The sequence below is a fragment of the Mustela lutreola genome, chromosome 8 (assembly GCF_030435805.1).
Source record: "Mustela lutreola isolate mMusLut2 chromosome 8, mMusLut2.pri, whole genome shotgun sequence".
Classification (NCBI taxonomy): Eukaryota; Metazoa; Chordata; class Mammalia; order Carnivora; family Mustelidae; genus Mustela; species Mustela lutreola.
Window position 1 is genome coordinate 86,705,519 of NC_081297.1, and position 15,575 is coordinate 86,721,093.

Here is a 15,575-nt window from a genome sequence, read left to right on the forward strand (position 1 = left end):
AAACAGCAAGTCTAATCATTCTTATCCAACCAAGAGTTTCTTCCCTGAATAGCCAAAAAAGATTACTTTAGAGAAGTTACCTGTAACGGCTCTTGAAGAAAATCACTTTGACTGGATAGATTTTGTTCTGTAGATGCTGCGAAGAGTGAAATCAACAGTAAACTACTGAGGAGAAAAGTTTATGCATATCAACTGAGTGGAAACAAAAGTTATCACTTTACAAAAAAAGCAGTGATGGAAGAACTAGATCCCAAATTCACCATGAATTTTCTATTAAGAGTTTTAAAAAGTCAGAGGATCAGTGATCAGCCCCTTCTATAATATATAATGATGCTTTAAGATTAGAGGGGCAAAAGCAGCATTCCAAGTCTCCCAAAAGAACTATTACTCTAAAAAATAACTAGTAATAGTAATCTGGAAGATAAAATCTGAGCTATCATGAATAGAAATCAACTACTTACAGTCCAGTTCCAAGTTTCAAAATAAGTCTTAGCTGAGTCACAGATCTTTGAGATTTTTTTCTCTTTGATCATGTATATTAGTATAATTTTCAATTATACAGTTTTGGTTTAGTTTCTTCTTGTTAATGTCCATCACTTTTGTTAATTACTCTCTACTCTCCTTACTTCACCCATGAATTATTATACTAATCTTCTAGTTGGTGTCTGCTCCTCACTACAAACTGGACTATGGCTTTAAATACCTCATTCCTCCCCTGAGATAAATGAGTGTAGAGCAAGAAGTCTAAAGTTTGTACAACAGATCAGATTCGATTCTAAGCTGCATCATTAGTTATTGTGTTAATTAGTGTACCAAATGTGAGGTAATTTCACTCATAATGAGGACTGAAAATTTTCCACACTAGATTTACAGAGTGGAAAGGACTCCAGTCACTTCAGAAAAACATATATTGCAAAAACAGCCATTGCACATCTCCATTCAAACATCTGGAGACTTTCCCTAAAATGCAAACAGAGGGACACCTGCGTTCCAGAGTCCTGGAATCAAGTCCCGCATCAGGCTCCTTGATCAGCAGGGAGCCTGCTTCCCCCTCTTCCTGCCTCTCCCCCCTGTTCATGTTCTCTCTCTCTTACAAATAAATACATCTTAAAAAAAAAAAAAGTATTCTAAAAGATAATAAATGAAATGTAAACAGATCAGATGAGTATACTAATGTCTTAATGGTAATTTACCCTTACATAACTGATGACATCTAGATATTTAGAATAAATTAGCACACATAGTCTAATGCTTATAAAATTATTTGTAAAAGAAAACAACTATTAAACCTATGCATGTTTATTCTGAGTATTAGGATGAGTACATACCTACGGGGCTACCTGGAGTAGTTGAAGGCGGCTGTGACGATGGAATTGCACTTGAAGGTTTGTCAAAATCCAGAATAGATTCCTAAAGACAAGATTTTAAACCATAACTAGAAACAATTATTCATTTAAAAGCTAATACCAAGGGGTGCCTGGGTGGCTCAGTGGCTTAAAGCCTCTGCCTTCAGCTCAGGTCATGATCCCAGGGTCTTGGGATCGAGCCCCAAATCGGGCTCTCTGCTTAGCAGGGAGCCTGCTTCCTCCCCTCTCTCTCTCTGCCTGCCTCTCTGCCTACTTGTGATCTCTGTCTGCCAAATAAATTAAAAAAAAAAAAAAAAAAAAAAAAAGCTAATACCATTAAACTATTCATGATGTCGTCCATAGCTATTAGCTATAAAGAATCTAGCTAATAACTACCACAAAATGTTAATAACCTAGTCTTCATTAAGAGGAAAAAGAGAGTTTAAAATCTAAAGTAACTGTCAAACCTTAAAATTATGTCAAGTAATTCCAAGGCTTACCTTGGGGGGGGGGGGGTGGAGATAGACGAAAACAAAAACCCCCACTTGACCTGAGTTCTTAAACATAAGCATTAATCCTATAACCTCACTTTTATTATGCCCAACCGAGGAGGGTTTAATTATCTTATCTCAACCACTAAACTAGCTCATGCAGTTATTAAACCTTTCCTAATGAGAAACCATTCTCTTCTCCCATCTGCCTATCTTGGTTCTCCCAGAAATGTTTCCAACATTTTGAATACTTAAGCTACACTTGTAGTGATCACCTTAGTTTTTTCCTTTATCTTCACATAACCTACGTAAGTAAGGAATTCCCTCATTTTACAAGTAGAGGGTTATAGGCTAAATACCTTGCCACAGATTTTACAACTAGTAAATAGCAGAACTGAGATTAAACACAGCTCTACTCCAGAATTCAGGATCTTTTTACTACACAAAAATATCTTATTTGTCTACTTCCCTCAGTAATTACCATACTATTCTGAAACTCTGGAAGACTCAGTACAACACAATTTAGCACCTAACTACTGCCATAACACTACAATCTTCTACAACTGGAATAACAACTTCTTGAAGGTGATAAATGTCTTGGGATTTTGTACACACAACAGCACCTACCAGATACCAAGCAGAGCAGGTCCTCACAGTCTGAGTGGAAATTACCAATGATCTACAGCAGAAATTATTTAAGCACTTATACTTTTTAAATGTTTAGTTCATTACTCACAATAAATTTAGGAATAAGAACTCATTTTTCAAAAGACACTGAAACAGTGAAGTAGCCTTCCTGAACTGTGTAAGCTAGGAAGCGGCAGAGCTTCCTAGGATTCACCCATATTCTGAACACCAAAATCTATGCTCTTAACAACTTCATTGTAATGCTTGAAATCAGAAACTAGTAGCCCCAGGAATATCATTCAAGATTCATTTAAAAATGACTCATACTTGCATAAAGTTACAAGTTCCTTGAATCTGGGTCATCAAATCCTGCAGTTTTTCTTTCCTCAATACTGGATCCTTTGGAAGGGTCGAGGAAGAACCTACAGGCTGATGCATAGGCTTAGGCACCTACAAAATAAATCCATAATGTGTAAGAGTGAAATTCTCATCCAACATACTAATTCAGTAAACTCAGCTAGCTATCGCTGTGTCTTAATGAAATCAAGACACATAGCAAAATCCATTTATCGGATTTATCTTAGATGAAGAATTTCTCCATAAATGCATTTTCTAAATAATTAAACCCAACTTTAAACACTTTTTCCTCTTCAGAACACCTTTAATGGCAATATTTCTAAAACACCCTTTTTTTAAAGGGAAGACCGAAAATAACAGAACTTCCTTGCCAAAATTTTTTCATTGTAGATAATCAGCTTATGTCCTTTTAAGATGCCACTAAGAAGACACATAAATGATTCTTTCCCAGAGGAAAAAATTACTACCACGTTAAATATAAACCCCATTGTTAAACATCTGATTTCAGAAAAATTAAGGTATAAAAATATATACATATACACCCTAAAATTGAGGAAATATGCTATTATATTTTGTTACCAAGTAAGTATATTTTGGGGGGGCTACTTATGTTTATAAAGAGGCTAGCCTTTACACTAAATCACTTGCAATGCTGTATACCCTGAATTAGACCTAATGCTTGTATAGTTAACTTCCTACAGCTGCCAGTGAGCCTCCCCCTACCAGACCAGCTCTTCACCTTCTAATTCACCAGGAAGTCACACAGCTAAGCCTGTCCAAATCATCATGAAGAGATGTGAAGAGATCCTCTTAGGAGGAAAGTACAAGCTTTAGTGATTAATTTCACATTATCTATCTAGTCTCTTGACCTGGAACTCTATTTTGCCCTTGACTGTATTTATTCATGTTCTAGACAGCTGAGATTGCAAGACAGAGAAACGGTATACTGTACAGAAAAGTGTCCTCTCAGTCACTGAAAGGCCTTGCAACTTCAATATAATGCCGTCTGTACCATTAAAAGCAAATTAAATGAGTTTCGGCCTTTCCAACAAAGCACTGATTTTAAATATTACTCAACAAATAGCATAATATTCTGGTATGTAAAGGCTCAGCACTGTAATGGAATGGAATTTTAAATTAGGTTTTTTAATTTTTTAAAAGATTTTATTTATTTATTTGACAGAGAGAGAGACCACAAGTAGGCAGGGAGGCAGGCAGAGAGAAGGGGAAGCAGCCTCCCCACTGAGCACAGAGCCCAATGCAGGGCTCGATCCCAGGACCCTGAGATAATGACCTGAGCCGAAGGCAGAGGCTTAACCCTCTGAGCTACCCAGGTGCCCCTATATTAGGTTTTTTATAACAGCTTTACTAAAATACTAAATTGGTTTCTAAAATAAGTTTCTCAAAATAGTTATATCACAATTACTGTTGTGTGATATCTAGTTAATGAAGCAAGACTATCAATCTTCTACAGGGTCAGAAAGAAATTAAAATTGATACTAGCATTTGAAGAAAAGAAGAAAGGCAAGCAAAAGGAGACAACACCAAAATTCTCTTGCCATAAGGTAGGGACAATTTATTTATAAAATTCAATGCTTTGATTTCTCCACATAAATGTTTTTCCTACTGTTAGAAGACCAAAGATTTATCAGAAAGCCTCTGGGTAAAGCGACATGGAAGTGCAGGGAACATTATGAGAAAGAGACCAGAGACGGAAAACACTGGGAAGATGAGAAGTTCATATTTCTTAGCAAGCAAGCTTGAAACAACTTTACATTTCAATAGGAGTAAAGACCTTGTAATTTAATAAACTAAATAGCAGTGCATCCAAGGATTATTCGCTTTAAGTCTTATCTTCCTGAAATGGGTTATTTATCATTAATTGAATAAGGTCTTATATTTGAACTAAATCTCATACTCCAAAATCTAGTTACAGAATACTAAAATCTATAGTTTCCATCTCCAGAAAATTCTCATTTCAAAACAGAAACAAAACTAATTAGGATCCTACCTCACCTTCTGGAATGTCGACAACCACAAAACCACCGAAGAATACAGGCTAATCTGAACGACTGCAAATGAGTGCAAGAGTAACAAGAAAATACAGAAAAGTATAACTTCTGTCAGAAGTCATGTGTGCCAGGCGGAAGATAATGAGTGAAATATAGTTTAAAAAAAAAAAAAAAGCTCCTCATTCTATGGCATGTTTTTATTTTTCTGACTTGTTTGTATTATGATCTTATCCAAACCATCCACTATTTTTATGTCATACCATGTCGTTAAAATTAGGGCATTCAAACAGTATGTTCTAACTGTGGAAATTTCATCTCAGGTTAGGCTCAAAACACAAACTAGGTCTACTTCCAATTTTCTAGGGAAAACAATAAACTACACATCAAAGAATTAAGTGAAATAATTTATATACTTAACATGGGTCTCATAAAATTTTTTTAAGAGGACTAAAAAAGTATTACAAGTTTTTATTTATGCCTACATTGACCAAAGCAGACTGATAAGAACAAACTCACATCTTTGGGTTCTGTATTAAACTTCCTGGGCAGGAGCTGGTCATTTGGTATGAGGCTTGCTGGAGCTACCCCCCAGGACTTTGGAGAAATCTGTGATTGCGGTGTTAAGGGGTGTTTTTGACTCTCAACATTGTTTTCCCAGGATTTTGAAGTCTCTGGCTGCCTTGAATCCTGGTCTTCACACACGGTAGTGGTCCATGACTTGGTGATGTCCTGGTCATTCTGCACAGAAGGTGTCCACGACTTTGGAGATTGCTTCTTTGGATCCTGTTCTTTCTGCAGCTGAACCGGCCAAGGCTTTGATGTCTCCTGCTTCTTCTGTTCTTCTTGAATATATCCTGTTTTGGATTTAGGAGCTTCTTGCTTCCACTGGCTAGGAGCTGGCTTAGGTTTGGAGACATCCTGCTTCTTCTGCTCTTCCTGCAGAGTGGACCTGAGTTTTGGATCTTGTTTCCTCTGTTCTAAGGAAACTGCAGGCTTTGATACCTCCTGGTGCTTAACAGAAGGCTCCCAGGATTTGAAGGATTCCTGTTTCTTTTCCTGACCATCTGGTTCAGTAAGCATATCCCAACATTTGGGGAGATTTGGTTTTCTAGCATAATCTGCTTCCCAGGATTGCTCTTCATCTTGTTTGCTTGAATAATCTACTTCTGTCATGTAGCGTCTGTTAAGAAACTAGCAGAGAAAAATACGTACTTGAGTCACAAAATTTGTAAAAGACCTTGAGGGGAACACTGAATTCTGTTAGTATTCCTATGTCCATTGGTCTGAGTCACTATGCTAATGGGAAATTTCCGTCTCTATCATACTTGAAAAGACCATCCTACTTTTTTGTCCATTCCTTTTCTCTCAATTAACAGAAATGCCACCTTCAATACTTCAAAAGTAGCAATCTGTACCTGACTCACCTAAAACTAGTAAGAACTATACATCACAGTGCCAAGTTTGCTTGATTCAGGTTCTTTTACCAAGGCTGTTCTGCCTCTGCCAACCTTAGACTATTCTACCTATCTGACTCCCTAAAATGTTAAGGCAGAGGATAGTTCAATTATACACATTTACACTATTTAACCTTAAGTGTTACATTTCCTGAATTACCAGCCTTTTATTTCTTTTACATCTCAATTGTACTTTGACTCTGACTCTTCCATTCTTTTCAGCTTCCAAAAATTTTAATGTCACTTCAGAAAGAGAACAAATATTCAATTACCAATGTGAGTAAATTCTGACAAATGCAAAATCCTTCTTTAAATTCTAACACAAGGGCCAAGCACAGCAGCTAACACTTGAGCAGTTACTGTGCACCAGGCCAAATTCTAAGCAATTTAGAACTGAACTCCTTTAATCCTCACAGTAACATGAAGCAGACATTATTAGTATCCTCATTTTACATAAGAGGACAACAGACACAGCTGGACTTAACTTACTTAAGCTAAGTAAGCTGCAAGCTGGTATTCAAGCTTAAGAAATCTAGTGTCAGAGCCTCAGCTCCCAAACACACTATACAAAAGTCTCAAAATCCAAAATCAGCAAATTACCTTTCAGAAACTTACCTCCTGGGGTTGTATCTCTGGCTGTGCAAGTTCCATAAGAGACTCTGGAAAGATAATACTCCCTTAAGTACTAAATAAACCAAATGTTTTAGGCTGATTACAACTATAATCATTCTAGTGACATATTTCAGAAGAGTAAGAGGAAAAGGATAGTACAATAAAATATATTCACAGCAGGAGTAATCCCCACTCTTGCTTGTTGGTCAAAAGCATGTGGTCTGAAGCTAGCTGAAGCTAGTGACTCTCCTTAAATGCCAATTTTCTAAAGTCAAGTCCCAGCTATAAACTGATTTTTGATTGAAAGTAAGACTATCGAAAAAAAGAAAAAGAAAGAAAGAAAGAAAATAAGGCTATCATTTCTTATGCACAAATACAACTCCTTTCAAGTTGAGACTATAGCTCCAAGCCATGGGGTAAAAATTAGTCATCTCAGCTTGAAATACAAGCCTTAAAAGGGCCTCTTATAGGCCCTTAAAGGCCTCCTAAAAGCCAGTTTAAGGATAGAAGGTGGTAAGGGAATGGAGACACTAAAGCATCAGACTTAGTGTTAAGAACTAAGAGAAAATAAACATGAGAAATAATGTGAACCGTGCTAGTAGAGGCTACTGGAAACCTGCCCTGGACTACCTACACAGAATTGGAATTTTCTAAATAAACTGAGTCCCAACAAACAAGAACAAAAGTGACACTGATTCAAAGTATCTCTTCCCCCAAGAAAAGTGGAATTTTGAAAAGTTTATTCCCTTCACTGACTTTGGCACTTTTTTTCCAAATCTGTTAACTTTATTTCTGTTCTCATTCTACTACCATTCTGGATTCTACTATGACATTTTACACAATTTTAAATTGAATTATCTTACTAGCAGTTTAATAAAGAAGTCCATTCAAATTCCATAAAGGCCTCATTTGAAAAGTATATTCTCTTATAACAAAGAATAACCTTATGTTTCTGCTAAGGTTCAATCTGTAAATATGGTGGGACACCTGGGTGGCTCAGTGGGTTAAAGCCTCTGCCTTCGGCTCAGGTCATGATCCCAGGGTCCTGGGATCGAGCCCCGCATTGGGCTCTCTGCTCAGCAGGGAGCCTGCTTCCTCCTCTCTCTCTGCCTGCCTCTCTGCCTACTTGTGATCTCTGTCTGTCAAATAAATAAATGGAATCTTTAAAAAAAAAAAAAAATCTGGAAATATGGTAATAAAGCCTATAAACATATTCTAAACCTAAGTTTATCCTGCTGTAAGTAGGTATTTCCATGCATAAGAAATTGACAAATCAAAATAAGGCAATCTTTTTACAATGATTTGACTCATTTTGTGCTAAGTATTAAAAAATGCAACCACTTTAAAGAATTTCTGAGATCACAACAAACCTGACTCTTTGACAGATTCAGTTTTCAATAACTGTTTTTTCTTCTCTGATTTTATTAGCATTTCTTCCTCCAATGATACTTCTTTTTCCTTAGCATTTTTTGGGACTGGGATACTCTCAAAATAGCCTGAGTTCAGCAATTTAGACAGCAGATCTTTCATGTGTTTGTCTAAGAAAGAGTGATTAAGACTTAGTTATCACATAACCTAACAGTTCATGAAAATTATTTGGACAGAAATCCTAATATAATTTTATCCTAGTTACAGTATGCCATAATATCCTACATAGGGGGAATTCAAAGAACTGGTCAGTACCATGAAGAGTAAATATGCAGTACATCTTTGTTTTATGCTGAACCAAAATAAATTTTAAAGATCAGAATTTCAAAGTTCAGCAAGTCACTTAAGTTTCTCTGGGCCTCCATTTCCACCATTTGAAATGGGTTCAAGCATTTTAAGTGTACAGTTTTAACAGATACAACATAGGACGTTACTCCCACCAGAACCAGGATATAAAACATTTTCATCAATTCAAAAGTTCCCTCATGCCCCTTTTATATCAATCCCCTCCACCCACACCCTGGGGGAACCACGGACCTGCTATCATTCTAGTTATATCCTTTCTAGAATTCCATATAAATGGAATCATTCACTATGTACTCATTTTTTGGTTTGGCTTCTTTCACTCAGCAAAATTACTGAGGTTCACATCCATGTTGTTGCATGTATCAACCTTTCATTCCTTTATTACTGAGCACATTCTACTGTATGGACATACCATATTTTGTTTATCAGTTATCAACTGATGTACATCTAGGCTGTATTCAGTCTGGCGCTATCATTAATAAAGCTGATACGAACATTCATGTACAAGTACTTATGTGAATGTACGTTTACCATTCTCTTGGGTACTATGAGTGTAATTGCTTGGTCACATAGTAAGCATTTTATAAGAAACCACCAAACTATGTCTCCCAAAGTTATTCATATCATTTTGCACTGTAACCAAGAAAAAAATTTCTATGATTTAAACTTGGAAGGACTTGGGAATTTTGAATAGTTATACTGCATACTTAGATATTTTTTAAAAGGAAGCAATCACTAGTAACAAAAATTTTTACTCACTTCTAGCATTTTCATTATCCTAAGCTAGTACACAAAACTATGTATTTCGGGGTGCCCAGGTGGCTCAGACATTAAGCGTCTGTCCTCAGCTCAGGTCATGATCCCAGCTGGGATGGAGCCTAGCATCAGGCTCTCTGCGCAGCAGGAAGCCAGTTTCTCCCTCCCCACTCTCCCTGCTTGTGTTCCCTCTCTCTCTGTCTCTCTCTCTGTCAAATAAATAAAATCTTTTAAAAAACAAACAAACAAACCTATGTACTTCATGTCTATTTGTACTTAGTCATTTGGCCAAAGTCTATTAGGAAGCCAAAAGGACTCTTTCTCTCTAAATCATTTCCAGATAGATAGACAACAATGTTTCAATATACCATGTACCCATACCATTTATATTTTCTTAGATCTGGTAGATAAGCCTTACCATTAACAATGTGTGGATTTAAGATTCCTAAATAGAAAAGGTACTACCATGCAAAGAACTGAACCCCAAAATGGTTAAGCCAGCATGAGTCCTTAGCTCTTGTTCCCAAATCATAGTGACTTGCCACTTCAAAACTCTACTTAGATTCCATTCTAGTGAGTGTAATTACAAAATAGCTGCTTTTAAAAGAACTAAACAGAGATCATTCTCCAAATGAAGTATTGCCTGACATGTAAATTCTAATGGACTGACAGTTTCAGCCCTCAATATCAAAACAAACAACAAAACAGCCCTAAACTTTGAAACAAAGTCTAGTATTTACTGCTTAAGTCCAGAGAAGAGAAAACTCACATGTCGTTCCTACCACTGCTTTCTCACTACCTTCCAAAAGGTCCCAAAAGTACAAGGATGACTGCTCCATCTGGTCTTCAACACTGACAAGGAAAAGCAGCAGAAGCACAAAAGTAGCTTTAAAGATACATACATATATATATACACATATATATGGAGCAATACAATTTATACAGTATAGCTCCATCAACAGTCAAGACATTCAATGTTAATTTTGTCTTTTTACTCTCTCAAAATGAAAAAGTTCAAATTTTATAGAAGATGACTAAATACCCAGTGAGGGATTTCAGATGTAAACATTTTCCCTTAAAACAAAGTATTTTACCAAATAGAACTATTAAGAAATAGACAAAGCAGAGTTTCTAAGGTTGTCAGTGCAGTGTCATTAATTATCAACCATACATCCTAGATGAAAGAACAGTGGAATGGCAATACTAAGAGCTATATTTGACCTTAAAGACAGCAGTTTAGGGGCACCTTGGTGGCTCAGTGGGTTAAAGCCTCTGTTTTGGGCTCAGGTCATGAACTCAGGGTCCTGGGATCGATCCCTTCAACAGGCTCTCTCAGCAGGGAGCCTGCTTCCCCCTCTCCCTCTCTGCCTGCCTCTCTGCCTACTTGTGATCTCTGTCAAATAAGTAAATAAAATCTTTTGAAAAATAAATAAATAATAAAGACCGCAGTTTATTTTCCAAATTATATTTCACTTACACATATTAAAGTAAGCCACACTCCCTAAATCCATTAAAGTGAAGAGAAGAAAACACCCAAATAGATAAAGATGATGGACTAGATGATCAGAATGGAAATAAAAATATATACATATATGGTTATATATAGGTTAAAATTAAGTTTTATTGAGTTTTTTCCCCCCAATACAGGACTGATTTCCAGTAACAACTGAAATCTGACTGTGCTTTAGCATGGCCAGCAGGCACAACACAGGAAGGACCTTTATCTAACAAAGCAGAAGCACAGAGATCTATTCATTAGCTGATTTCCTCCATCAAACCAGAAAACAGCAAATGGATAACTATGGAGGAAAAATTGGGTAGCCTCAATTTGCTGACTTTGTCTCTTAAATTATCAGATTTGTTTCTCAGTACTTATTCACAGCATAAGACAACCACCAAATAATTCTCACTTTGAAAGTTTAATGATACTGGCCAAGTTAAATTCCATTTACCTCCACTTAAGTACAGCAGTAGTAAGAAGGCAAAGACTCTGAGGTAATACAAGAGCCCAAGATAATTACAAAAAAAAACAAAAAACAAACAAAAAAAAAACTTTAAGTATAACATATAATCAGTCTTATAATTAATACTTGTACAGAGGCAAACTTGTATCATTTTTTAAATCAAAGTTACAACTGAACAAGCATGTTAGTGAGATCATTCAAACTGAGTTTCCTTCTAGCCTATCAATATCAACCCTGTCACAGTCTGGTCCAGCCAGTGTTTCCCAGGGTAAATGAAATGAATATTTTCTTAATTTCTCTCTCTCAATCTCTCTATACATATATACTATAATACAAACATGTAATTATCTATATGCATATATATGTATAAAACTATAAATATAAAAAATTTTAAAATAGGCTAAAATATCGTATGTTTTCTTTTAGGAAAATATTTTCATTAGCTTACCTCAGACTTTCATTTCTTTCAGGGCAGGTCAGTTTTGAAAATTTAATGAGGTAGTCAAGTTCTTTTAAAGGCAAATACACTGCACCATTCAAGCCCCCTTTGAAATCCTTCTGTACATGTTCCTGTGTCAGGTTCTGTAATACATACTGAACTTGAAGTATAGTACGAAGTTTTTTCTTCTCAGCCTCAAGCTTTAGCATGTGCTCCCTTCTCTGGGCCTTCTTCTGAGCTTTAAGTAGCTGTTAAAACAAATGCTCATTAAAGTTGACAACTTTCTACCACCCCATATTAGTAGTTCACAGTCCACAAAAGTCTAATTCCAAAGGGTTGAAATCAGATGATAAATGACATACACACACACACACACAGTGAAACTGCACGTTCATTTAACCCCTTTCCTTTTCAGTTGAGGAAGGGACAGAGTATTAAGTTGGTATGCCTCGGGTAACCAGAGCTGAGAATGTCCAAACATCTCCAAACTCCAGGTTGTATTTAGTACCTCTGACACCACCATGATAAGAAACAAAGTACCTATCACTGATACGCACAATAATCCCAAAATTTAACTTTTCCCTATTTATGTAAATCAAACCTTTTTTAGACGTAGGATTTTAAGAAAATGCTTTGGTTTTCAAGTTTGGGTTTTTTTTAAATTACTCATTCTAGGAAGATATTTCAACTGAAATGGTCAATCTTCAACAATCTGAAGGTGACTAGCCAAAGCATAAGGAATTGAAAACCAAACAAAAATAAAATGTCTTACAAGCATAACGCTAAAACATTCATACCAAATAGTTTTTAGGTTAAACTGAGGTATTTTCATAATAGTTCATCAGTCTGGATGGAGCTGTATTTTTCATTATTTAGCTAACCAAACATATACGGTCAGTTAGCAGAACATAAATTTTCCATCAAACAAATATGTATGCAGACTAAGCAGCACTGAGTCTATACTCTAAAGCTCAGAACCATAATCCCTTAAAGTCTGATATAACACATGGGCCCCAGAAGTCCATAAACTACCAATTAATAAAAAGTATCATCTATTTCCAGTAAGAAACCTAGAAGGTCTTTTCTCCCCAGTTGTTCCTCTAATTGTAGTATTTCCATCATACTAGATATTTTCCAAGTTATGAAGATTAAGAGAACAAACAAAAATCTAAAAGAACATTTTGCCTATATGAGATTAAAGTACTTTGGTATATCATCATATTTAAAACTCTACAGAAGACATGTTCATAAATCCTAACAGATTAAAATGAGAGGAAACCTCAGGGGAAAGATTCATTATGGCATTATTAATTCCTTTCTAGGGGGTATGAAAGTCACTTAATAAATTTAACTTGTGCTACTACCAAGGACAAGAGACAGTAAGTAAAGGTAAAATTCTGAGAATGAGAAATGGACTGGTTGGGATTATGTGAGCTAGGATATTTTCAGGATGGTAAAGGCTCAGAAATGCCTTCTCCAAGACTTCAATATGGACTTACCCCAAAAACATTTACCACAACTACAGGACTCCCCATTTCTGCTTGAGAGGAGGAAAGTGAATAGAGGGGGCAATTCTAGTTCTCCAAGACAGTGGGATTCTTCTGGGAAAATTTCATGATGGTACAAGGAAAAGCAACTGACACAGAGGGCATCTTCAAGTTTATATCCTATGATTACCTCAGAACTGTTCTTAGCCATTCCCTAGGCTGTAGTAAATGTTCTTACAGGCTCAGGATACCCTGAACTTCCCCTATCAAAGTACCTATTAAATGGTTACCTTTTATTTAGATGTATCTCAATTAGGTTTCAGATCTGTGATGACAGGGACTATATCTCTGTTGTTTACCAATATGTATCAATAGTGCCCAGCAGAGAGCCTGACAGATGACAGGACCTCAAATATTTATTGAATCAATCAAGTGCCAAGAAAGTATGTTGTTTCCTATACCATAATCGGGAAACTACGGACAACAGACTATTTCTCCTTATTTCTATAGAAACTAAGAAATCAGGATACATTTTCTTCTCTTCTTTCAGCTGAGGACTGATTTGTAAAGAAGGAAGATCACATGAAGTAAACCACTATCGACAAATCATATGGAATAATAAAATTTATCTTCTGATTCCTCTTAGAATGATAAATTTCCACCAATGGACAGAGCTCATGTCTTGAAGACAGATAGAGCTGGGAAGAAAAGAAAGGCTTCCAAATTTAGTTTGAAGGGATAGAAAATGTTATACACTGCAAAACTGACTCCCATAAAAAGAGATATGACAAAAGAAAAACTCTAGTAAAAGGAAAGTCCAAAAATTACTATGCTAGAAGGTAATTGGCAAGCAGCTTTAAGGCATGTTCCAATGTACTTTAACACCTCACCTAAAGTGAAAGTAAACCCACAGTATAAATGAGAAAAAAAATAACCTAATGGTTATCAATATAATTTGGTGAACTGGTAACTACCTCTAGACAAGAGCAGTGGAAGAACATGTATATAGAAAGATACTATATCCTAATATAAAGAACATGGTACTTAGGAGCAAAAAATAGAGCCCTATCCTCACTCTACCATTAACTGGCAATATGATTTTTTCCTTTTGTTCTTAGCATCAGATTTCTTACCTATAAAACGGCACTATAATGTATCTATTTCCTAGGTTGCTAAAAAAATCAAGTGAACTTACATTAAGTACCTGGTACATGGGAAGTGTTTTTTTAAAAATTTAAATCTAAAAATTTAAAAAACCATCATACTTTGAAAAAATAAACACCTGAATAAAAAACTAAAATTATCAAATAACTTCAGTAAAGAGAGGTAATAGAAAATTTTAAGTATTACAAAAGTAAACTTCCAAACATCCAACCAGAGAAAAGAGATGAAATGTTTACTTATAGTGAAGTGGGTCAAAACTAAATAAACCTAACATGGGATGGGTAATCATACATGTATAAGAAAAAACTTGATTTAAAAGTAGTATTTAGGGGTGCCTGAGTGACTCAGTGGATTAAAACCTCTGCCTTTGGCTCAGGTCATGGTCTCAGGGTCCTGGGATCAAGCACCACATCCGGGTCTCTGCTCAGCGGGGAGCCTGCTTCTCTATCAATCTCTAATCTCTATCAAATAAATAAATAAAAATTTTTTAAAAATAAAAATAAAAATAAAAGTAGTATCTAAAATAGCCTACAAATATTTAAGTAACTGTGGAATTCACAGAAAGTACTAGAATTAAGTGATAAATGAGTAAACTTGAGTTAAAATACACTATGGTTGTCACCATAGTATCACCTTAGACTTTTTTTAATTATTTTTTTTATCTTTTTTTTTTTTTTTTTAAGATTTTATTTGAGAGAGATTGAGATCGAGAGAGAGAGAGCACGAGAATGGGAGGGTCAAAAGGAGAGGCAGACTCCCTGCTGAACAGAGAGCCTGATGCAGGACTGGATCCCAGGAGCCAAAGGCAGTCACTTAACCAACTGAGCCATGTAGGCGCCCATTAGACTTTTTTTTAAGTAGGTCCTCCCCCAATGTGGGGCTTGAACTCACCACCCTATGATCAAGAAAGAGGCTCTTTTCAACTGAGCCAATCTTAAACTTGTGCCCCAATCTTAAACTTGCATTAACAGAATTAACAGAATTATTGCATTAACAGAATTATCCAGAAAACAGAAGGTAATGGCTCTGTATCCAGCTACTTCACATTTACACACTACCTTCTGAAAGTTAAGTCAAACATCCAGAGAAAGCAAGGATATTACAAAGATTGAGATGGTAGATGTCTTCAGAC

The 15,575-nt window shown here is 36.0% G+C and overlaps 1 protein-coding gene across 19 annotated transcripts in view; it reads right to left on the bottom strand.

The window, feature by feature from the left end:
* CAPRIN2 (caprin family member 2) overlaps positions 1-15,575 on the bottom strand; it is a 48,547-nt gene that overhangs the window by 15,683 nt on the left and 17,289 nt on the right. For 17 of the 19 annotated variants that reach the window (XM_059185872.1, XM_059185870.1, XM_059185868.1 and 14 more), the window contains 8 exons: positions 11,802-12,040; positions 10,159-10,241; positions 8,270-8,437; positions 6,903-6,946; positions 5,350-6,024; positions 2,792-2,914; positions 1,329-1,410; positions 81-136 (listed from right to left, as the gene is read on the bottom strand). In XM_059185872.1, the coding sequence (XP_059041855.1) occupies positions 81-136; positions 1,329-1,410; positions 2,792-2,914; positions 5,350-6,024; positions 6,903-6,946; positions 8,270-8,437; positions 10,159-10,241; positions 11,802-12,040 (1,470 nt within the window). Of the gene's footprint in view, positions 1-80; positions 137-1,328; positions 1,411-2,791; positions 2,915-5,349; positions 6,025-6,902; positions 6,947-8,269; positions 8,438-10,158; positions 10,242-11,801; positions 12,041-15,575 lie in introns of those variants that run through there. The other 2 variants (XM_059185865.1, XM_059185883.1) reach the window with 2 other exon arrangements.